The sequence below is a fragment of the Mercenaria mercenaria genome, chromosome 8 (assembly GCF_021730395.1).
Source record: "Mercenaria mercenaria strain notata chromosome 8, MADL_Memer_1, whole genome shotgun sequence".
Classification (NCBI taxonomy): Eukaryota; Metazoa; Mollusca; class Bivalvia; order Venerida; family Veneridae; genus Mercenaria; species Mercenaria mercenaria.
The window spans coordinates 6,761,418-6,788,061 of NC_069368.1; the positions used below are offsets into that span (position 1 = coordinate 6,761,418).

The window sequence follows — 26,644 nt, forward strand, 5'->3', positions numbered from 1 at the left end:
GTAAACACAGAGATGAATAAAATATGTAAAAAGTCAATAAAAACAAATGCAAAGAACATGAAAACAAAGGGAAGTAATACTTTTAAACCATATGTAACTATCAGTCACTCATTGGTCAGCAATTTTGTTCAAGATTTGTTCCAAGCTTGATATCATTTTCACATTCTGTTTTAGTACAATTTAAACAATCTTTGTATATCATACAATTTTTTTTCTCTGTCTGGTATAAGATATGTTATTATTTTCTTAAACATACTGTTTTGTACAATGTATGTGGAGAATAGAAAAAAAAGATCCAAGTGACATTTAAAAGTCAGTGGGGAGGAAAGCACACACACGCACATTAATAAAGATGTTTTGATCTGAGTGTCTGAGATATAGCGGGATTGTAAAAGAGCGCTACCTTAGATACAGTGCCAACGTCTTATAGCCAGGTAAATACAGTGGAAGTAAGTAAAGCAGAGATTGTAAATGTTTGTTGATAAGTCACAGCAGCATCTTCCTTGTACCCTGACAGTGACTAGAGCATCCATAACAGAACTCAAGACACCGACCCTCCTTATCTCTGTACTTTGTCAGGCTTTACCAAAATCCACAGTAGCAGAAAAATATTTCTGAAGTTTACTCCCATAGATTTCTAAAAATAGTAACAAGTTTTGTGTACATTTCTTCCTGACAGAGGTGTGGGGAAGACTGGAAGTTGATTGGTTGTCATAGCGCTGTACATTTCTGGAGTCGTGAGTGCCACATACAAGTTTTGTCCTGTGACATACAGAACGGAATGTATGAGAATTTGTCATCATGAAACCGTTAGAGGTAAGCAAGTTTATTTTTTTCAGATTTGGTTATCAAATTGTTGTTTATTGAATTATTTCTGTATATATATTTCACAGAGCTGTCAATATGTGACATTAAATACAATATCTGTATTGATTAGTATTCAAAATGGTGGAATTTCAAAACTTTAAAAACTTTTAAAAACTTTTTTTCTTGTAAAATAATATAACATATTTAGAGGAAAATTATAATAAAGTTGTATTCTTAAGTAAAAATGTATTTTAAAAAAGTGAAATGTTCCATTTTTCGGTAAATAAAAAACTTGGAACTTTGTCAAGGGAAGGAGGAAGTTGATGTCAAAATGTCAAACTTGAGGAAATTCAAGAGGTTGTCATGGTTTTGTGTTGAGTTTGTCTGGAAGTTCAGTTTTTTTATAAGATCTTTTATGTATCATTTTTATCAGAAGATAACTTTTTGTTTTGAAGTTTTGGAACTTTGTACCGATTTTGGCAAGATAAATTATATAGCATGTAACTTTGCATATATGTCAAATTAGTTGTCTAAATCTGTATGAATTGTTTAAGAAAAGAATAGGTTGCAAATTTTTATGAAATGATTAATAACAGATACTAAAACTTTAAAGAAAAGTAGGAATATTTTTACTGCGTTTCATTCTGCTAGCTGATTTTTAAATTAATATTACGTTTCCATTGTTGACAATAAGAAATTCAGTTGTTTTGTAAGCATGGTATATGATAATGGAATGATATACAAACCTGCCTTTCCCTGTTTGAAAGACAAAGAAACAGACATTCAGTGTATATTCAGAATGTGTCATGCATTCGTCAGATGAACCTAAATTGGCTTTTTAATAGTAACTGTTGAGAAATGTCCCACCATAGGTATTTCGATATTCCTGAAAGAAGCTCGTCACTGATTGGTCGATCTTAAACAGTAGCACAGGTGTGAATAAATTATGCTAATTAGGTCTTTACCAGGTAAATATTTCAGGAAGTCAGTGTCTCTTTTGATAGAAGGAATCTGTTGTGGACTGACATCAGATAGACATAGTATGGTCCCATACTGGGAATGAGCAGTAATTTAGTTAATCTCTGAGGATTATCTCTCCTCTCTCTGCATCAGATCACCTGTAGCTACTTCAAAGGATGAGGCAATATAAAAGGACCCTTCAGATTATATTTAAAAAGGAATTGTGTTTGTGAGGGCTGGGAGTGGGGATGGGGGAGACATTAAAGATTCTGTGTCCATTTTTCTTGAGAAAGGCCAAAAGTTATTAAACATTTTGGTAATGACTTCAAATTTATAGTTAAGGTTTTGACATTTATAAAGTAGCTTTCTACTGTGTTAATCACACAGTAAACGTTTATTGTAAAATAGAAGGAACTTAGCTTTATTCATAATTTTTGGATGCATTTCCTGAAAGATGCTGAAATTTAAATATCTTGCCAAATGAGTTATATACAGTTAGACACGGCTTGCTTGAGCATCGATGACTCGAGTGCACGTGCTCAGTCGAGCAAATCATGAGGTTCCCAGCCGTTTTTATTTTTATTTTCTGTGTTCGGATTGGTCAAAACCTTCCATAACTTTTTTTATTTTGCTCATTCCCTTGAGACCGTGAGCCATTTGTGTTTTACTGAACTTAATTTCCGTTAGAAACACAAGTTAAAATTCTTTGCAAAAAGAAGTAAATCCATATTTTCTTATATTCACATGCAATAAAATCAACAAAAAATAAATTATATGTATGAATAACTCTTGTAACAGTGCTTTATACACTGAATACAATAAGAAGAAAAAATTAACAGCTTGTGTTTCGTATCACTCATTAAAATTATGTATTTTGATTTTTGTATTTTAATTTCATCTGTTTCTTGCTGATTAAACTTAAAGAATGAAACCACAAAGCAGTATACTATACACCCTTTGAAGCATGCATGTGCCGTTCACCTCTTGTCCTTTTTATCAAACAAAAAAGTGCTAAACAGTGAAGTGCTTTGTATTAGGTTTCAACATTTCACACAAATTCAAGACATATCTAAGAAAAAAAACCCTGACACAGCCTTTTTGCTTATCGTCAAAGCTTTTCATTCAGATGTTGACCTTTTTAACATGAAACCGACACACATGAGCACTAACTGTGTGAACTCTGTGGAGTCACATGACTTGTCATTTTTTACATGTGAACAAGCAAAAAACTGCTTCTGTGAGAATTCCACACCCAAATGACATGTTTCCATGGCTTATCAGCAGTATGAATCAGGCAGTAAGAACTAATGTCCCAGCAGTTACTGCAGAGTGACTACTTTAAAATTATTCATATTCATAAAAAAATTGTTTCCGTGGGAACATCATATTCATAAACATGATAATTTTTAAAACAAATGATATGGATTTTTGTCTTCTAATTAATTTTTTTTATTATACAGTATAATATTGAAGATGTTTTGGAAAGTAATTTTGATATTAAGTTTATTTTGAAAAATGTTGAAAATTAATGCGGTTGCTTAGCAACAAGCTTGCAGAAATCGCAACTTGTTTATGTGACTCTGAATGGGGGGACTTTAGTTTAGTGACATACTCTTTCACAAGAAAGATCTTATGACAAAAAGACAAGTGGTGTTTAGAGTAAAACCAGATGTTGGGGTAACCACAAAGGGAGAAATCAGCAGTATATGAGACAAATGTAGGCCAGCACATGTATAATGTTGACAGTATGATTCAGTAAGAGAGAAAAAATATGAGAGAAAAAAATAATAACCAGAAAATATTAGAAGAATGCTGAGTGTGCAAAATATATTTAGACCAATTGATATCATTACTAGAATAAAGATTCTTTGGGGCAGGGTGGAGGGGAGCAGGGATGGGTGTTGAAGTGAGGGGACTAAATGCAAAATGGTTCTTTTATATACTTTCTCAAGAATTATTGAGAAATACTGATGGAAATATAAAGCATTTTTTCATTGTATTAATTGCCACTTCAGTGAAAATTATTTTCTTCATTTTCATCAATTCGCTGGAACTGTTTAGTATCCTTGGGCAGTGGTTTTGGTATTGTTTGGAGAGTAAAAAATGCATAATATGAATAGTGAAGTAAACAATTCCTCTCTCTTGAAAATTTAAGTAAAAATATAAAATGTACAATGACTACAACTCACCTTTGGTGCATTTTACACAGCAGATATATGAGTATATGGCATTTAACTTCTGCAAAGGAGCATTGCTTGGAATATCATTTCACTTGCTATTGAGACACAGAAAATAAAAGTGCAAGAATATGTCAAAATATTCAGGAACTGCGAGTTGTATGCAACTAGTGCAGTTAAAATTTCATGTTTAATATCTTCGCTGATGCTGTAATCTTAACCCTTACTCTGCTAAATTTCTATAATGAACTTGTCCATCTTTCAATTTGGACAGTACCATTGACAGTTAAAAGGGATGCTGAACAAAAAGATACTGACTAAATAGCGAACAGTGCAGATCTTGATCAGACTGCACGGATGTGCAGGCTGATCATGATCTACACTGGTCGCAAAGGCAGAATCAATCATGTCCAGCATGCTAAGGGTTAATGGTAAACTTTTTAATTTATTTCGAAAATAATACTGTAATTCTGGCTGTGAAGATAAAGGTATTTTGTTATTGTTGTCACTAGTTCTAAATAAGAAGAAATAACGTTTTCACAAACGACATTTTCAACCGTTAGAGAATATAAAAAAAACAAGAGCTGTCCCTAAGACAGCCAAGCTCGACTATTCGAAATATTGTCCCAGAAGCAGGAAAATATTACCCAAAAAGGTTAAATATCAAAAGAGTTTTAAGTTCAAAAGGGGGAATAATTTCACCAAAATGCATATCAGTTATGGGACTTGCTGCTATCGACTAGTTTTATAACCCCGAAGGCACATGTGAAGTTTCAATTCAATATCTGCATTAGTTTTGGAGATAATAACTTGCATGTAAAACTTTAACCAAAATTTTCTAAGTCTAAAAGGGGGCATAATTTGCTCAAAAAAAACATGTCAGAGTTATGGGACTTGACCCAGTGAGGTTGGTAATTGATCTAGAAAAAGAAAAAATAAGTTTCAAATCTATATGCCTTTTAGAAATAGCTGTATGTACTTGCACGCAAAACTTTAACCAGAATTTTCTAAGTCCAAAAGGGGGCATAATTTGGCCAAAATGAAGGTCAGAGTTATGGGACTTGGTGCTATCAACTAGATTTATAACCCCGAAGACACATGTGAAGTTTCAAATCAATATCTGCATTAGTTTTGGAGATAGTAACTTGCATGTAAAACTTTAACCAAAATTTTCTAAGTCCAAAAGGGGGCATAATTTGCTCAAAATACATGTCAGAGTTATGGGACTTGACCCAGAGAGGTTGGTAATTGATCTAGAAAAAGAAAAAATAAGTTTCAAATCTATATGCCTTTTAGAAATAGCTGTATGTACTTGCACGCAAAACTTTAACCAGAATTTTCTAAGTCCAAAAGGGGGCATAATTTGGCCAAAATGAAAGTCAGAGTTATGGGACTTGCTGCTATCAACTAGTTTTATAACCCCGAAGACACAACTGAAGTTTCAAATCAATATCTGCATTAGTTTTGGAGATAGTAACTTGCATGTAAAACTTTAACCAAAATTTTCTAAGTCCAAAAGGGGGCATAATTTGCTCAAAATACATGTCAGAGTTATGGGACTTGACCCAGAGAGGTTGGTAATTGACCTAGAAAAAGAAAAAATAAGTTTGAAATCTATATGCCTTTTAGAAATAGCTGTATGTACTTGCACGCAAAACTTTAACCAGAATTTTCTAAGTCCAAAAGGGGGCATAATTTGGCCAAAATGAAAGTCAGAGTTATGGGACTTGCTGCTATCAACTAGTTTTATAACCCCGAAGACACAAGTGAAGTTTCAAATCAATATCTGTATTAGTTTTTGAGATAGTAACTTGCATGTAAAACTTTAACCAAAATTTTCTAAGTCCAAAAGGGGGCATAATTTGCTCAAAATACATGTCAGAGTTATGGGACTTGACCCAGAGAGGTTGGTAATTGATCTAGAAAAAGAAAAAATAAGTTTCAAATCTATATGCCTTTTAGAAATAGCTGTATGTACTTGCACGCAAAACTTTAACCAGAATTTTCTAAGTCCAAAAGGGGGCATAATTTGGCCAAAAGGAAAGTCAGAGTTATGGGACTTGCTGCTATCAACTAGTTTTATAACCCCGAAGACACAAGTGAAGTTTCAAATCAATATCTGCATTAGTTTTGGAGATAGTAACTTGCATGTAAAACTTTAACCAAAATTTTCTAAGTCCAAAAGGGGGCATAATTTGCTCAAAATACAGGTCAGAGTTATGGGACTTGACCCAGAGAGGTTGGTAATTGACCTAGAAAAAGAAAAAATAAGTTTCAAAGCTATATGCCTTTAGTTGATGGCTGTATGTACTTGCATGCAAAAACTTAACCAAGGTGTGACGCCGACGCCAGGGTGAGTAGAATAGTCGAGCTAAAAATGAAATCTAGAATATCCTTATTTTATTCATTGAAAATCTCTATACCAAGTTAGAAAACACATAGTCACGTCTGTCTGAATACAGGGCAGGAGAGGGTGTCAACAATGAGTTTTATTTGCTGGACAGGTGGTCTAAGTCACAGATTAAACTGTAAATTTTGAACTTGACAGGGAAACTTTTAGAGTCAGGTGGTCTTTGTTCACAGGTTTTACTGGAAATATCAAACTGGTCAATATAAACATTCATTGAAAATATTGAAGTTCATTTTGTATGAACTGCAACAGGAAGGGCGCCAAAAGTATGATTATGCTACTTCTTGATAATGTGCTGCTGTTTTGACAATGCTGGTGTGTACTGCAGTCAGGAGGAAAGTTCCTTAGATGACGTCACAAGTTATTCTAACTGGTGGACGGAATGACAGGGAAGCAGATTTTAGTGTTAAATACACAAAAATATGTACAATTAAGAAAAGCACCTTGTTAACAAATGCAAAGGAAATATAATTTAGATGTAAGAAATGAAATTCGTTTTTACAATGTTCATTTGGCATGAACTTAAAAAGAAAATAATTTCATTAAACAAAGTAAACCATTGGCTGTCTGTCTAGCGTTATTGGAAACATAGGCTATGGCTTATTTCAAAGACTTTGCAGTAGCATGCAGAATACAGAAAATGTCATAAATCTACAAACTGATATTTCTGCGCCAAATGTCTCTGATGTATGAAGGCCTAAGAACTTCTGAATTTGATGTTTCCAAAGCTCTGCAAGTCGCACTGTAAACCTAAGCCAGACTAAAAAAAACAAGGCAAACAGTTGCCAGACATCACTGACAGATCACACTTTTGTCAGCGGGCTACTGTTACAGTAAGGTAGAGGTTTTAGAAGTATGGCAGAGGTTTTTACCTGGCTGTTGTTTAAAATACCTGAATTTTATAACTGGAGCTATGAGACTTGAAAGACTTCTGAAGTCAGTATGTGGCATGTAAGGAGAAGCAGTAAATCTACCATTATAAACAGTTGCTCCACAAAAAGTCATTGAAACATTCCAAAATACAGCTTTCTGTGATGTTGTCTTTTTTTTTCATCACTGAATGTGATCTCTTCCTTCACAATGAAGAGTCTCTGATGTGATCTTCCTTCCTCCATAAATGAAGAGTTTTCTGGTTCCACTGGAGTTCAAGTGCTTGTAACAATGGGGTGATTATACTAGGAAACTGTTCAAACTGTATATTTTTTATAGTGTTCCTAACACTAGAGCACTGTCTTGTTCCATGTGGCAGGCTGATTAAATGATATCATTGTTTCTTTGTAATTGCAAAATTAAAGACAGTCATTGTCCTGATTGATAAATGGAACTGTAAGCTCTGTTGTGATAATACCAAACTTGTCAACAATTAATTTACCAGGTCAACAAAATTTCATTTTTTTACCTACCAGCTTTGTTATTTGATACTTTATTCATGAGTTCTTAAAATTCAGTTGTTTCTTTTTTTGTATGACTGCATGCATGATTGCTCAAGTGCTTGTAGAAGTCACAATATTCTTGCATTTTCTGGGTGTGTCTCTTCAAATGATTACGTCTTTTGTGTTCTGTTTACTTGATCAGAAAGTGTGTCCACGCGTGATTCATTCTCCACATGTTTTACATGTTTGTTTCGCTAACTTCATGTTTATCCATGGACATTGTTTGGTTAACTAGTTTCATTTATTCATGGTTATTGTTTGGTTTACTGTTTTCATTTATCCATGGACATCATTTGGTTAATTGTTTTCATTTATTCATGGACATTGTGTTTTTAACTGTTTTCATTTATCTGTCTGTATCTATATATCTGTATCTGTTGAATACTGGAAAGGAACTCAGTCTCTGAGCAAAAATCATCCAGGAACGTGTGTGCGCTTAGGTCTTTTAGTCACAAGAAATTGTCCCTTTGAAACTATTAATGGTGTCACAGTTCACTGCACTTTCTGGCAAGTTATTCCAATCAATAAATGTGTGCGGAAAAAAAGAATATTTAAATATGTCTGTATCTGGCACTCTTTTGATTTTAATCTGTTTCTGATGTTTATTACATGATGTGCGTTGGTTGAACTCGATGTAGTGATCGGCGGGGATAGCTACAAGGTCGTTGACAATCTTGAAGAGGAGAGTGAGTCTTTGTTCCCGTCTTCGTTCTTTTAATGGTTTCCAGCCAAGTTGGTTCATCATTTGTAAAACACTACTTGTACGGCAATAGTCATTTTGAACAAAACGCGCTGCACGAAGTTGAATGTTTTCTATGCGCGTTATATCTTTTGAGAGATATGGATCCCATACTGTAGATGTATAGTCCAGTACTGATCTTACAAGTGAAATATAAGCTGTTTCTTTGAATTGTTTGTTACAGTTCTTCAGATTCCTTCGTATAAATCCAAGAGTTGAGTTTGCTCTGTTGCATATTTTATTGATGTGTGTAGCCCATTTCAAATTATCACTAATTGTTATTCCAAGATAAGGGTTTTCTTTCACATGTTCCAAAATATGGTTGTCCAATGAATAATTAAAAGTAAATGGCTTATCGATGTAATTGTGGACACGGGTTAACTTTTCTTATATACCCAAGACCAATATTGTTGATATATCTATTGGCAATGTTGTGTTACCTGCTCTAATATAAGTTTCTATAAGCAATGCGGGGTTAACTGTTATATATCTTACATATCCATGGACATTGTTGTGTTATTTATTCTTATATATCCATGGACATGGTTGTGTTAACTGTTCATATATCCTTGGACATTGCTGTTAATTGTTTTTGTTTGTTTGTTTGTGTTGGGTTTAACGCCGTTTTTCAACAGTATTTCAGTCATGTAACGGCGGGCAGTTAACCTAACCAGTGTTCCTGGATTCTGTACCAGTACAAACCTGTTCTCCGCAAGTAACTGCCAACTTCCCCACATGAATTATCAGTGGTGGAGGACTAATGATTGCAGACACAATGTCGTTTATCAAATAGTCACGGAGAACATACGCCCCGCCCGAGGATCGAACTCGCGACCCAACGATCCGTAGACCGACGCTCTACCGCTGTTAATTGTTGTCATATATCCATGGACAATGATGCATTAACTGTTCTCATAATATTTTGAATGGGCATTGCGATTAACTGTTCTTATATCCATGGAATGTGTGTTATTTATTCTAAATATCCATGGAATGGTTGTGTTAACTTTTTCATTAATCCTTGGACATTGCTGTTAATTTGTCTTATATCCAGGACAAATGATGGCATTTACTGTTCTCATAATATTTGAATGGGCAATGCTGGATTAACTGTTCTCAATAATATCCATGGACATTGTTGTGTTATTTATTCTTATATATCCATGGACATGGTTGTGTTAACTGTTCATATATCCTTGGACATTGCTGTTAATTGTTGTCATATATCCATGGACAATGATGCATTAACTGTTCTCATAATATTTTGAATGGGCAATGCTGGATTAACTGTTCTCATATATCCATGGACATTGTTGTGTTGGCCGTTCTGGTATATTAATGGGCAATGTTGCATTAATTATTCTTATATAGGCAATGTTTGGTTTACTGTTCTCATTTAGCCATGGAACTTGAAGGATTAACAGTTCTATTAATTTATATCCATGTTCATTGTTTGGTTAGCTTTTATCGAAGATCCATGGACATTGTTCAGCTAAAATTCACTTTTACATAATGGTAATCCTGTAGACACATTTCTCTTGGTTACAATGCTTTTAATTTTAAAGTGATAATTTGTTGACCAACTACTTACAGTTTGAAATAAATAGATGTTAAACATTTAAGAATGTAGAGACTTTTTGATTTAAGGGAGGGAGAAAATTGGTTTTGATTTCAACAGCAAACAAGAATCTGTACGCATAATCAGCCAATAAAATTTAATACAGCATTCTGCTTTTCTGAAAGCATCTGGTACTGGGTTTTCTGTAACCCTACTAAAGATCAAAGACGATAAATAGCTCGGGACACATTACTGCGAATGACAAAGTTTGCTCTCTGGTGACCAAATATATTACCCACACAAATTACTCAAGAATAAAAAATGGCTAATGTAATAGATTATATTGATCAAATTAATGGCCTGCGTGTTCATGTTACTCATATTGATTCAAAAGTGTCAACCGTTTTGGGACGTTCCTTCAGAACATGCAAAGTCTTACAGTGCAAAAATTCCATTTAGCGCTTAATTTCATGGGACAGTTTTGAAAATAGCATCTAAATGGAAAATGTATGTATGTACATGGTCGGAGGTGCCTGATAAGTCCCCGTCGCAATTTTCTCGATATGGAAATGGTTGACAGTGTTGTGATCTTCCAGTGATAAATGACAGTTTGAATATGATTGCAGGGAACACTAACATGTCTTGTCTAACTTTATTTTCTTTTATTTGCTGTAATGAAATCAACTTGTACCATATGAGTTTAATTGTAACGTAAAAATCTTGCTGTATAATAGTGAAATGCATTTGCAGAAGAGGTTGTTTTTGCAAAATTTACTAAGACAAAGAAATAAACACATCTTATGGATACTTTATTTGCTTGCATGTTATGAAGATTTGTTCCTTAATTTAAGCTCTTTTTTTTTTTACTCAGTTTTACAAAAGTTATTGCCTTTTGTTATTTTACGCATAATTTTAATATGATATTTTTCACTGTAAGTGGATTTTTATTATGCCTCTTCCATTCATGGATTGATCAGCATGACATGACAATGTGTGGTATACAAGAACCATAAATCTACCCTTCTTACTTTTTGAATTGTCTCCCTTTTATTGAATGTCTGTCGGGATATCATGCCCAGTCTGTAATATTATCATTTGTGGATTGATTTAAAAATACTTAGCACCTATGCAGAACATATTGATGTGTCACTTGCAAGAACCATAACTCTACCCTCATTACTTTTCTACTTATCTCCCTTTATTGAATTTTCTTGTCAGGACATAACTCTGTAGGGAATTTATGAAAATTGCATACAGCAACAGAGGACTATACCTAACATACCTATTTTTCAGTTTTAAATCTCCCGTTATCATCCCACTCAAACACCCTACCTTTAAAAAGAAAGGTTGATTCCACAGACCACTTGGGGGCATGTGACACTTACTAGTCTTTATAACCCGAACACATAAGTGATCTCAATATCTCAATTGCATCTAATGTTATATATATAATGTTAGATGCAACAGAGATATTGTAAATTTCGTTATGGCTTTAAGATTTTTCACAAGCAATATAAATGAAGTTAAATCAGTATTTTATGTAAAGTAGTATGTTATAAAAAAAAAATGATGAAAAATTTTGTCAGATATTACATAAGTGTAAGATCTAGCAGACCCATGTTTCCATAATACTTCTGCACAGGTTGGACAAAACAATTGACTTTGAAAGCTATCTTGCAAAATTTGTACTCAATTTATGAATAACCAGATATAGAAACTGTACCTAAGTCATCTCCTTTCAGAATGATGATTTCTACTACTCCGAGAAAACTTTGTTTGATCTATTTTTTTTGGAGATTTATTTTTTTACCATTTAGTGATCAGGAAAGAAAATTAATTCTGTCATTGGTTTTATTTGAAACGTTTGCGGTGACATTTTCTCAGAAACGAATGTCTTGCGTTATTGTTCAATGCAGCGCAGGGACTGTACAAATTGTTCCACGCTATTACTTTTCCCCGATAAAATTAATCAACTTCGGTGTTTCTATGTGTTTCTTGGGACACTTTTATGTAGCGTAAGATGTCTCCAAATTTTTCGATTCAATTTATGTGACAATTGAGAGACGGGCTACTCTGGATGTATCTATCACTTCACTACTATGTCATTGAGATAATTGAAACACTGATTTTATACTTTATATTCTTTTGTCCCTTTACTCATGAAAATGTCTTATATTCTCCTCCAAATCTGAACAGTCTCTAAACTTGTCCTGTGTCATTGAAAAGCTTTATTCTATTGATTGCAAGCGTCTATGGCATCATGTTACAATTTTGTGCGAAGCTATTGATGTTTCGGAATTTTGTCTTGTTTAATCGTGGCAATTAAATCGAGACACCAAAAACTTTTCAAGATTAAATCAGAGTCCCATTCTGAACTGAAATGATTCAGGGATTCTTTTGTTCGGTGGGACAAAATTTTGATGAAATTGTCTCCACGGTTATGACAAAGTCGTAAGAATTCATTTATCTCTGTCAGAGGATACAAAACTGTTATGACAAAAAAGAAATCAGACGATATCAGAGGGATGAGAAATGAAAACATTTTCCACCGTGTCAATTTATTGCAAAGGAATAGCTAATGAGAAATAAGAATGCGTAAAACTTGTCTATGCCATTTTTAGCGCTATTTTCATCAAGACTTGGGCACTTGCCGAACAATACGGCCCATGATACATATTTGATAATCCTTTTTGATCTGAAAACTGATCATTTTGCTCGTAAACTCTTTAGAACTAGTTTTTTCCCCCTTAAAACAATTTACCCTTTGTGTACAGGAAACTTAATGGTATGGAAATTAGAGAAAAAAATCATTACAGCCGATTTACAGCCCCCCTCCAAACCTTACGTAGGATTTTCTTATTTAAGAAAACAAGAACTTTACATCACGGGAAGGACACAACAAAATAATTTTTGAAGAAGTTGAAAAAATAAAAAAGTAGTCTTTAAGTATTCTTTATTTAATAGAACTAAAATAGGTTTGATGAGATTGCAGTGACATGTACACCAAGCTATGTATAGAAACCTCTTCAGACAGGCTTCAGGTGTGTTGGGTTGACTTCCTAGCGGCATCATACCAAAGACATGAAAAATGGTTCTAGTAGCTTCATCGTTTGGTTCACAGCTTAAGAGGAAAGTTGCAGCACCAGTCAGTCCCGTGTCAGTGTGACTTGATCGGGTATAATGTCACGAGTCTGTTACTATAGTGAGGCAGCACTATAAAGTTGGGCATTTTGTTTACTGCTACAAGCTGACACCATTGTTTTTTTTTACTGAAAAATTGTTAAAGAAGATGCTGAACACACACAAATACACAACACTTGTATACAGGTCAGGTTTATCCACAGACCACATTAATTGTCCATCCTTATGTAGAGACACACACTCTGCATTTGTTGGTCACCCCTTGTAATTGTAAACATACACCGGATTTATCAGTCACCCCTTATATACAGAACAGATTAATATTAACCAGTCATATTCACACTCACCGGATTTACTAGTAGTCCCTTATATACAGACAAAATTTTATACTCTTACAGATACCAGATTTATTGACTATTCATATATACAAACCTGATTTATTGACCACCCCTTATAATGACCACCCCTTTAGCTCATTTTGTTTATTGGAAACAGCTAATAAACACCTTCTTCATTGACCACCCCATATGCGAAGTCTGCACCTTGTACGCCCCAGCATTTGAAATGTGATAGAACAACTAAAAGGTTTCATAAAATTGTACTGTTGCAATTTTTTCTTCTATCAAAGTGGTGACTTTAGGATTAATTTGGCACTAGATTCTGATAAATAAGTTATAAAAATGCATTTCGTCTATATATCCCCAAATAATTTTTACACAGAATTTCTCTTGGGATGCTTTTAGTTTATGTCACCATGTTAAGTCATGTTTGCTGGAATCAATTTTTTACCACTCCGTGTGAACTTGGGTGACAAAGTGCGCTAGTCGGCTTTGTCATGTGTCACATGTCACATCGTTTTGCTCCATAATCTGATTGCAGCATCCAGAAATGGAGACTTAAAGTCAAATGCAATCGCTAGGAATTAGACATAAACCAGTCAAGGTGAAGAAACGATCATTTTGCTCGGCAGAAAACTGTTGAATAATTGAAACGTAAAAAGAAATGTTTTCGTCTGCCTGTAGTATTTTGTCGGAAATTAAATGCTATTTTTGCCCTCTTACTTAGCCTTTTAATAAATATATTAACCAGTGTCAATAGCTGATACTTGGCGAGTTACTCTTAGAGTTTGTCTGCTATACTTGTCAATAAAAAATATATCTGTATTCTGGGAAAGACCTTTGACAGTGTAACAGTTGGCCTTTCAACTAAATGCTTTAGCCATAATACCAGAACCAGTTCCAAGGTTTTTTACCTTTAGCCTGCTGGCAATGAGTAATTTTGCCTTTGCGACCAGTGCACTGTTCGCTGTCCAGTCAGTATATTTTCAGTGAACACCCCTTTGAATAAAAAGTGGTACTTCCCAAATTGAATGATGGACCAGTCGATTTTAGAAATTTAGCAGGGTAAAGGTTAAAATGAGTTTGGACCTTGACACTGGTCAATTTCAAGACTGTGCCCAGAATCAACTTATCAGATGCTCGTGTTTTGGGACTGGTCTTCCAAATTCAGTTTTACAACATTTGACCCTTCATTGAAATTATTCAGGGTTGGTCAGTGGTCATACCAAAAATTTCATGGGAAACAATATCATACAACAGAATTACTTACGCATCTAAACAAAATACTCTATGATTTAGACTCAATATTTAGTGTTTCTAACTTTGGAGATATAAAATTTCAGTTTGTAAAAGTGACAAACACATTCCTTCTTGGAATAGATATAAACTGTGTATTGCGTAACTTTTACTGGGAAACAATTCCGAGAAAGGCGATAAAAGAAGATTTAATGTAACTTTTTACTTCTTGAGATTTTCGAAATTATCTCTTCTCTTTGGAACAAAATACATTGAATAAACAGTATATTATAGGTAAAATGCGTGTCTTTTAGTCATGTTTCATACAACTGAATATTTGTCCCATAATATTACCAAAATAGGTTGTCCCAAAATTATAGCGGCATTTATCCTATTTCTTGTTTAAAAAGATTTATTCCCTATTGTTTGAAAAAGAAAATTTGGTCCTTTATCATGATGGTATGGTATAATTACGTGCACAGTAATAGCTCCTTACTCAAAGTAAATTGATCAATTCGGAACATTATTCCATTTGATATCCCTTTAAATTCTGATATAACACATGTTTCAAAGACGGGTCTCCTCGAGTAAGTTCGAATTTTGTGTCATTATGCAATGCATCATATTGTTTTTACAGCTTTTAAACAAGTTAAGAAAATCACTTGTCAAACGCTAAATGTCTTTTTCTCCATGGAGAATAATTCAGTGTCGCGTAAAGGACCTATCGATGACGAATTTAGCGTGCTAGAATTAAATGCGTTTCATTGATTTTTAGAAATTGCGCAAAACTATATTGCCAGGAACGATAAAATTTTCTTTTAAATTTATTTCTCGGAGTTGACAAGCACATATTTCAAGTACAATAAAACAGAAAACATTTATTTAGTCAGAAGTATTGACATAAATCCAGTTTTACGTTTGATAGTTTAAGGATATCGGCTGATTTTTCTATGTTCAAATTTTGAAAGACAATCTCTTAAGGGACGTCTCGGCTGACATTTCAGTTTGAAGATTTCTGGGAGATTTAAACTTTTAATCTCATTTTCGATAATGAAATAGAAACAATCTTCGTCTGGGAGGAAGGAGATGATTGTAAAAACTATATGACAAAGTAATTACCAAATCTCGATAATTAATACAGGCTGCTTGAGAAAACGTGTTTTTTGTTAAACAAATAGTCTCCATTCTGTTTATTTTAAAAGCAGGGTAGCAAAAATTTATAAGATAAACAGAGAGCAGTATTAACTAAAGTTTTTGTTTTGTTTTTTGTTTTTGTTGGGTTTAATGTTGCACCGACACAATTATAGGTCATGTGGCAACTTTCCAACTTCGATGGCAGAGAAAGACCTCAGGTCCGTGCATTATTTCATGGCCCCTAGGTAGAACCACCAATCTTCTCTAAACCAGCTGGATGGCTTCCTCATATGAAGAATTCAACGCCAGTGTGAGGCTCGAGCCCACATCCACCAGGGGCAAGTGATTTGAAGTGAGCAGCTTTAACCACTTGGCCATGGAGGCCACCAGTATTGACCCAAGTATGCTCACCTGGATAAAATATAAAGGTTGCAATTCAATATTCATACAGGTACTACATACACATTCAGCATTTCATCTTGTATTTCAGTAAGGATCTGTGGTGTTAAAATTCAGTACATTACACATTTTTGCTGGTACACATTTAAAATGTACTTGTTAGAACTAAACCTGAATTCTTAAAAATTGTAGGTTTAGGTGAAACAAAAAGTAGATTCGATTCATAAGACAAAGGAGGGGGTTCATTTTTGCCCAAAAATGGCCTAAAAACTGAATGTCTCTAAATGGAGCAAATTCCATTTTGCCTTTCATCTACTAATTGCATTGTGCAATAATTTGCAATTTTAACTTATTCAGTATTGGAGAAAATGTTGAAAGTAAATTAAAACTCTAAACATTATGACTATGGGAAACCAGAAAGCTGTTGGCCACAACCAAATGTTGACTATAAATTCTGTGGAGGAAGCTGGACCTATGGTCAAAATGTTTCTTTGGCCCTTCAACATTACTGTTATAAGATATTATGGTAAAAAATGCCAGTGTGAAATTCTGTGATTTCAGCAATATTCAGTGACATGTTTAGGCTAGCCACTAGACTGATAATAAGAAATTTGTCACAAAATTGCAGATTTTTGTAAATTTTCTTTTATTTTATGTAACAGTGACAAATGCCTGACAATTTTCAGATTTTCTGAATGGACTGATTCTGATATTATCAGTCTATGATACTGGACCTACGATATAGACTGGGTATATTCACAACTGTAAATATTAAAATTAAGAAAATATCATAGTGTAGTAGGAACTACTCTATGACATACTGAACACAATAACATATTTTCAATTACAAAACCTCGAAATTCAGTATAGAATATAAGCATTCTTGTAGCAAACAATGTGTGAACATTGTAATTATCTTATTATGATTATGTCCTGAACTTTTAAAGTCTTCCGTAAAAACTTGACTGAGTTATTTGGTCCAACTTCATACAACAGCAATAAAAAAAAGTGGGAATATCTCTGAAGTGTTTAATTGTCACTGAATAAAAATAGTCCGAAATGATTTCTTGCATAAGAAAGTTGAAGAAATCATTTGTCTCAAAGATTCTTGGAAGCAAGTAGTCCCAAATGGGTTATGATGCCTGTTGAAAAATTCACTTAGTGGAAGCCATCAGGAAATGGAGATAATCCTCTTGTTAACAATAAAAACCTACCTTAGGCCCGCCTTAAGTAATCATTTATTTATTGTTTTCCAGTCAACACAGTGTCAATTGGTTACCTAAATCTGCTGGAAGTAGATTGTGTTGCTTCTCTAGAAAAATAAATATTTTCACGAGTTTGCCTTAAAATTGTGACCATACATATCGTAGGTGGCATGTTTTAAATGACAGAGAAAGCTCATTTTGAACTACAGTTCAACCTGTCATTTGAAGCATATATATATTGTCAAAATTGTATGGATAAAATAACAGTACAACCTCTTTCGAGTTAACACAGCTTGGAAGACTGAAACATGTTTGTTGTACAGGGGATGTTGCACTGTAGAGGTTAATTTACTAAGGAATTCTGGAAAGGAAAATGCCAGTCCTTGTAGAGAGGTGTTTGTTCCTTGGAGGTGTCATTAAGGTAGGGGACTTGTAAGGACAATCAGAAATTACCATTTGACTACTTGTTCTACTTATGCGATTTCGGCAATCTCTGGTATGAATGGAAAGCCAGGTGCTAGTATAAGCTACATTAGCATTCAAAGATTGAAAAAAAGACACAACATACAAGAAAACATAATCCAATAGAAATTGTTATTTACCGTCTACTATTAATGACAGTCCACTACCTTAAGAAAGGATATATTAATATTGTCCTTCAAAATTGATCAGAGCATGTTTTAATGAAAAGAAACTTATAACCACCAAACACTTTCATCTACCTTAACTTTAATCACAGAAAACAAGGCAAGGGTGAGTAAGCTATTATTTCTTTTTGACTGGCCTTAAACACTTGATCACACAAGTGTTCACAGAGCATGTTTAATGACAAGAAGTACTGCCAAACTTTGCCAACTACCCTAACTTTATGACATTTCAAAAATCACAGTCAGGGAAGAAACCATATACATTATAAATGAGAGAAAACCTGTTAATCTTTAATGATCAGTTGTCCCTGCAGTAAAAGTTAATCCAATTTCACAATAATCACAGGCTAATTGTGATAGCACAGTGATTTCCAGCCACAAAGGACATGAATCAAGTGGCTTTGACATAAGTGTGTGCTAAATGATTAAGGCTAGAAAGATCAGAGACCTTTAATTAAGTACAGCATGCAATGTTTGTTGAAAAAAAACAACAGTATCTTGTTATTCTATACCTAGTCCTCTGTGTGACGGAATAAGAAAAAAGAAATACTGCTACTTCCTGTTACTGGTCATTTCTGGGTAATTATGTGGGTTTAAGGTAGTGGACCTGTAATGACAATCTGTATTCTCCATTTAATTTTGTATTTTCTATATGTGATATATGCTTTCCCTGCCTTTACAGAAAGCCACATGCTCTCATAAGCTACATTATCTAGGGAGTAGGGGATGTGCATGATACCCTTGTCATTTGTCATGTAACCCTTACCCTGCTAAATTTCTATAATGAATTTGTCCATCTTTATAGTTTACTCATCCTTGCCTTGTTTTCTGTGATTATCATTGTTCATTTATGATATTGTTGTAATAACTATTATTTTTTATTATTATGTACAACGCCATTGAATATATCATTTATAAAAAAGGCGTTTAATCAAATTGTTCAGTTTCAGTTTTGTGATTGCATATGTCATGTTTTTGTTATTTCCCTACATATCTGCGATGTGTCACATGTTTAACTGTAAAGCGCCTTTGAACGTATACAGTCTAACCTGTACTAACGGTCACCTCCGATCAGCGGTCACCTCCGTTCAGCGGCCATTTTATGACGCCCCCGACGGATTTTCCTCTATTTTATCACTTTATTCTGCGGCCAGCGGCCACCGAAATTGCCTCCCGACGGCCGTATTTGACCCCTTTCAGCGGCCATTTTTCTTCCAAAACCAATTATTTTTAGATAATAATCGCCGAAGATACCCGATTTTGAGAAACACGTGGTTGCTAAGTTTCACGTGACTTCACCACAAGAACGACAAAATGACATGAGCTTCTCAATTAAAACTAATAACCAAAGGTGTAATCCCCTTTTGTTATGATCAAATGGCCAGTAATTATCGGTAATTAGCATGTCACCTCGTGTCAATTTTTTTGTTCACAGTTTGACCTCGGTTAAAGATAATACTCGATAACTAATTAATAGCATAATATTTGTGATTTTTTTATACTTCTGTCATCAAAATACTATTAAATTTTTACGAAATTGTGTTTGAAAAAAAAATATAAACCACTCTATCTTTTACGGAACGTAACGGCAATCTTAGATTTAGTGTAGACAATAAGCGCCGAGAGTAGCTTGCCTTACCAAAATGGCGAAAATTGTAAACAAACTTGTTTCGAAGTTGGAAAATTGTCTGTAACAATTTTTTTGTGGTAAAAAACCGCGCCGGAGTTTTAGATTGCTAAGAAGACCATTCGTATTGCGAAGGCAAATGCATGTCATTGTATCCTGGTAAAATAATAATGGAAAACCCAAAAAGAAATGGGCCTAAAGGCTATAGACTGGTCAGAAGTCTGAAAAAAATACATATACTGGCTGCACCTCCGATCAGCTGTCACCTGGCTTAAGCGGCCAAATTGTCTGCTTCCCTTGGCTGGCTGCTTAAGACAGGTTAGACTGTATTCCATATGAAAAGGGCGCTAAACAAATCTGGTATAATAATAATAATAATAATAATAATAATCTTTCAGTTTGGACAGTATCATTAACTGTTAATAGAGGTGCTTACCAAAAAGATACTGACTGAGTGGCAAACAGTGCAGATCTTGATCAGACTGCACAGATTTGCAGGCTGATCATGATCTACACTGGTCACAAAGGTAAAACCAATCATGTCCAGCATTATAATGGTTAATGGCCCCTGCTTATTGTTGTTTAGGGTCCACTGCCTTAAAAATAGTTTATTATAAAGAACCAAGCGGAATATTTCCATATCAGTCTGTATGCCAGTCTCAGACTCCAACTTCTGAACTGGTTGTTTCTGGGAACAGCTTTTAAATTGACCAATGACAGGGCTGTATCTAAGACTGCATGGTCTCCTGATGCAGTTTTATAACTCTAGGGTCAGTTTTTTCCAAGGAATATTGAAGAGCAGTCTCCACAAGATACAGATAATTGGATTTTATAGAAAGTAGTCACTTCTGTGGACTAAAAGACATTCAGATCTTTGTGACATCTGTTAGTAATAGAGGTGACTCTACTGATTGTACTGATCTTGAAGACATGATTGGTTCTCAGTTCACCACAAACATATGTGTAATTGTCCTGCAGTAATACATTAATTAATGACACACACTGTACTCATTGTCAGTTTATTTGTTTACAAAGTCAAGAACAATCTGGGAACACACTGTAAAGTAAGAGAAAGGACAAACTAATAAAACAGTCAGAAGACTGGTGTAAAATTTACAGTAGTTTGGAGGCCAGTCTCAGAATCTTAGCTTCTCATTGGTTGATCCAGAGCTCTGTCTTGAAATCGACCAATGGCAAGGTTGCGATCGGAGACTCCAAACTCCTTTTATAATCAGAGGAATAAAATGAAAAACGAAAAGACAAACTTGAAGACATTTCAAACAAACAGTAGTGCCACATTTTGAATTACTTCTGAATTTATTGTTGTTTTTTTTATGGTGATAACCGCACCATAATCGTTATCCATTTTGGGTGATTTCACTGCATGCATGTGGTTATTTAAAATTTAAGATATGACTTCATTATAGGATAGTCATAAATTATTTCCAAAAAAACAAAACTTGTTACCAGTAAGATTGCTATGTAAATTGCTCATTTCAAAAAATAGCAATAGACATATTGTATTGTTGCTGAAAAGACTGAAACCTTTCATGTTTTGTACCAGTTCCAGCTTCGAGAATGTCCTCTGGGCCTTGTAAGTCATGGTAGGGCAGACATTGTTCTGAGATAAGTTTTGACAAATCTTATTATATTTTATCATTTTCAACTCCTATGGCAACAGTTACACAGCTCAAATAGGTTATTGTCTTTATATCTCCCCCATCTTGCATTATTTGTCTATCCAAATATAATGCTCTGCCATAAAGTACCAATGAAAATACGGCACTCATGGTACCGACTTCGTGCCATCATGCTGTGTCAATTACAAACGTATTTTTCACGTGTTTATTGCCACACCTTCACGATTACACGAGGGTCGCATACGAGTCTTGTATTAATACGCATGCATTAGAATAAACTTTCCGAAAGAGACCAATAATCCTCCGAGACACGTAATTGCTATCGTTGAAAAACATGATCTGAGAAAAACAATTAAGTGTACAGAAATAGGGAGACACAGCGTCTCCCCTTTCATCGTCATTTCATAAATATAATTTGAGGTTATGACAGCAATATTTCCGGTGTCTTCAATTGCAGTGTTTTGTCATGTAATTTGTATGATGAACTTCATAAGGTGGTTACAGATGAATTATCTGGTCAACACTTAGACATCAAACATGACTTTTTTCTTACTGTCAGAACTGTGTAAAAATGCACCCACTGCTTATTCCCACTAAAATGGTCAAAGAAAAAAAGGATGAAGGAACAAAAAGTCCTATTTTGGTTTCATTGCGTTTGTACCCACAAAAAGGTTTTAAGGACAAAATCGATGGTAATTCCAAAAAATAATATGAGGGAATACTGTTACTAAAATATATTTTTTGTTAGATTTAAATTAAAAAAATCATTTTTAGTGAAGTAAATTTTGATGTTAAACTACAGAAATATTGGAATCTCGTCATCTTCTTTTCTGTATTACTTTTAAAAATCATTATTAAATTTTGTGGGTGGCTATTTTCGTGGATTTTGTGGGTTTTTATCCACAAGAAAAGATAGAATTCCTTTTTGTTTAATCTTCACAGTCTGAAATCCGCAGGTTCTTATGCCATTAAAAAGAAATTGTGACAAAAGCCAGAAAATTTCATGATCACAAAATTAAATTAAATGATTTCACAATATATTTTCTGTGATGTACAGTTTAAAAAGATTTTTTTAGGTAAAACAATAATTTCCAGATTCCCTCAGATTTGATAAGAATTTTTTCTGTCATGTTCCTAATATTCAAAATGATATTTTTGAATTATTTCTTCAGCAGGGCATGCCAGTTGCCATTAGTAACAAATTTTGTCAAAGTTGTTTGTAAAATGCCATTATGGTGATAAGAAAAGTGGACCCAAGATTGACCCCTGGGGAGTCCACATATGGAGGTCATCTATCAGTTAGAATGGATCACATGTCTCTACTGATATCTGTGGACAAAGACAGTGGTAGGTCTGAAAGTACTCAAAACATTCCTCCAGGGTTCACTGACATTCTTAGACACCATATCCTGCTTTTTCAAGAAAAGTCCAACAAATTTTTTTTCTAGAATTTTTAGTGGTTGCTGTAATTGAAACCTGTGTCAGAATTTTTATCATGGTCTTCACTGTTTTGAACAACAACACCTTACCTGAAAAAAAAATGAAGTGAATATCATTAGAGTACCTTGACTTCTCTGAAAAAATACACACTTTGTAAAAAGTGAAAATATCATTAATTACTCTTGCCTAAAATGAATTGCATAGTCACACCTTGGCTTAAAAATAAAATTGATATCACTTTGACATATTGTCTGAGAAAAAAAAAAAGCCATGGTAAAAAGTTCTGTTTGCTATCATTAGGATATTAAGAAAATGTTCATAATCCAAATAAGAAGCCTTGACGTGTTTTAGAAAGTATTCTCAAAAAAAAAATCTTATAAGTGGGTACTGATTTTAATAATCAGGTGATTTGAGCTAGCAACAAATAATTGTCACTGGGCCTAGCTTCATCAAAGTGCTCGCAAATTTAGACTTTTACCATATGGTGAACAGGGACTATTTAAACATTCCAAGTCCAAAATAAGCCCATTATGTAACTTCGTTAAATAATAAATACTTCGTCATAAATTGAAAGAGAGAAATAAGAGGGGGGAACAGTTTCAGTTCAAAATAATAACTGTTTCATTTCATTGTATTCATTAATGTATACCTGGTGTACAAACAGCTGATGCAACAAGAACTGAATCTTAAAATGATCGTTTGAATGGTTGCCATAGTGTTAACTTTCTTTTCTTCATTGTTTTATTTGAAAATAAGTCTTGTTTCCCTGTAATAAAAGTATAAGACATTGTTTCCCTGTGCTAACCATTATCATAGTAAAGGGAGACAATCAGTTTATGACTTTTAAAATTCAATGGTTCCATTAACTTGCTTATAATGAAGTGTAATAGAATAACTTATCTTATTTAATTCGGGAAAAGGGGTCTTTTATTGGCCATAATATATATACCAAAGAGGACACTGTTGTCTTTGAAATTTTCTCCAATATTATACACACAGTAAGAGAAAAGTTTCAGTGTATGGGACAGTCTGATTTTTGTCCAATACCCCTTGCTGTGACACGAAAGGTAGCAGGGAAATTCTTAGAGAGAAAATAGCTAGTCCTGAGATGAAAGAAAGATAAGCTGTAGCCCAGCCTGTGGCTAATAAACACTAGAGGATGGCTCCTATTGGACAGCAAGGACAGTGTTTGGAGATGATAAATAATTAACATATGACATCTGTGGATATTATCAGGCTTACTCTTCCTCTATATCCATAGCACATGTGGGACAGTTGGCTGTGTTTGATTGATTGGGGCAGGTTCCTGTGTGCTTGATTGACAAACGTGCAATGTAACTATTTGTCAAAGGAACAATTTTGGATTATTGGACCAGGTTTATGATAACTAACACTTGGCACACACAAAAAAATCTTAAAAATTTGTTAATTAGGAACTGTTTAGATAATTTGTTAATGAAGGTGATTAAGTGGCAAGTTTTTAATACATAAGAGTAAGGGAGACATTTTGCTACTGGAAAAAAAAAGGAGAGGGGGCTTATCATAATTGGGTACGGAGTATGATTGATGTCTTTAAAGAATAAACATAACCTGTAGTTTATCAGCATACCTGGCTTTAGACAAGTAAATGTGTTTCTGAACTTTTCTCTCGGAAAATATACCGCCACCAATGCCTGAGAAAACGTTTTCCATGGATGCTATATCTTGTAAAAAGGTAAAAACACATAAAGTTCATTACTATTTTCTGTATTTAATCATTGATATAAAAAATTAAGTAGTACTTTATAACAATGATAATTGATAAAAAAAGCCCATGTTCATATCTTTTTGAAAATGATTTGCTTTAATATTTAATGTATGTGCTTTTTATTTTATTTTATTAAATAAACCAAAAGAAATTATTATTTTATCACAATTTTAAATCATTCTCTTAATGAAAAAATCAATTTATCTGTGACTGATTTTAAGAGTAAAATGTATTGTTTAACATTGTTAGTAATAAAATATTTGTGTTTGTCATTATACTACCCTTCTATTAGAAGTTTAATTTCATAAATGACTGTTATGCATTAAAATTATTTCTTATTTCACTGGTGATATATTTATACAAGTTTTGATTTCCTTATTATTATCGTAAGTGTTTTAGCCACTTAATGTTAGCACGTAATGAAATGTTCATATTATATACCCATTTTGTAAAGCGAGTGCTTCCCACCAAGATGCTTTTTGTAAATGTGAATTGATTATGTTAATTGTTTAACGGTTTAGAAGAAGCCAGAAGACATGTAACGGAATGCTTGTTCTGACAGAGGAAATAACTCGTAAGATGCTCTGATACTATTGGTTGCAGAGCAGAGGTTGAGGGTCATTAAAATGCTCACATGTTTTTTGTTTTAAAAAATTTTGTTCTTGGGTATTTTGTTTGTTTTTTTGTGTACAAGATAAAAGACTGATAAGAAAATGGTGAAAGTGTTTTCACTAAAAAGATATACTCTGAGAAAGTAGGATTTATAGATTAATGCCAGGAAGAAATTGGATCAAAATCAATCCATCTGCTGAACAGAGTGACTTATTTAGAAACAGATTGAAAAAAAAAATCTGTTAAATGATCAAAAAATATTATTTTCAAAAAAAGACAAGTTTGAAAATTTCTTTTAAGGAAAAAAATCCTAATGATTATTACTTAAAAATGCAATTATATTTTACAAAATTTCATTGACGCCAGAAGCTTGAAATCTGGTTCTTGAAAAAGCTTGAAAGCCTTCTGAACAGCTGATCTTGTTGAAGACAATTGGGAGTGAACATGTGAAGGAATTAAAACATCTTTTGATACTTTCAGTTCAAACAACTTTAATATAATAGCATTTACTTCAAAAGTGCTATAAAGATTAGTGATTTTCAGTTGAAAAAAGCCAATGGCTTATCAGTTGAGAGCATTTCACTGGTGAAAATAAAATATTAATGGGTGTATAGAAAATGGATCTTTGTGATTTTATGTGGACTTTATGATTTCTTTGAAGAAACTCTTGTGATTGCTTTTATAACTTTGACATCATCGCAGAAAATGAGATAGTTTCAAAGAAATCAGAAAAACTCGAAATATTCAGATAAAAATGGTGGAAACTGGTTCATCACAAAGTTCAATACATGATCTTGCAAAGAGCGAGCGGTATCGGCGAGTGTTACAGTACATTTCATCAACCCCTCCTCGCCTTTTTTTTCAGGCAATACGATGCACGACACCTAGCTGTCTATGCGAGTGTTTCCTGCCATCCAAGGGCTGTCTACGCACGTGTGAATCATGCAAGCATGGCTGGGTTGCCCATGGTGAGTAGTCTTATTTATTATTCGTAAGATAATTCGTTATTGTTGTATTTATGATTGTCTAAAAAAGCAATATTTTGAAATATTTGAAGGTAGGTATTAAAATGCACTTCTGAAAAAGTGCCCTTTGGTAAGCAAGTCTGAAAAATAAAAAAAGATGACAAAAAAGTTGTTGATGGGCAATTCATTATTCTCAACAAAAATGTTTTTAATAATTACATAAATGATTAGATTTTATGTGAATATCAAGTCCAAACCTGCTTCTGCAAATCATGCTAGTAGCTTTGGTCATGCTAAAAGTGTATATTCAACAAAAATAAAAGGAACTTTGTCTGTTGCCATTAAGTCTTCGTTTTGTACATATTGTTCTATTCTAAAATGTTCTTATATACAGCAGTTAATTTAAAGAATTTTCTGTTATGTCCAAAG

At 33.8% G+C, this 26,644-nt stretch overlaps 1 protein-coding gene across 4 annotated transcripts in view; it reads left to right on the forward strand.

Moving 5' to 3' along the window:
- The first annotated feature begins 532 nt into the window (after positions 1 to 532).
- The window catches only part of LOC123523129 (zinc finger protein basonuclin-1-like), a 71,504-nt gene continuing 45,392 nt past the window's right edge, over positions 533 to 26,644 (forward strand). The window contains exons 1-2 of one of the 4 annotated variants that reach the window (XM_045300778.2): positions 533 to 816; positions 26,116 to 26,218. In XM_045300778.2, coding sequence (XP_045156713.1) covers positions 802 to 816; positions 26,116 to 26,218 — 118 coding nt within the window. In that variant the 5' untranslated portion in view covers positions 533 to 801. Of the gene's footprint in view, positions 817 to 22,100; positions 24,606 to 26,115; positions 26,219 to 26,644 lie in introns of those variants that run through there. The other 3 variants (XM_045300779.2, XM_045300776.2, XM_045300777.2) reach the window with 3 other exon arrangements.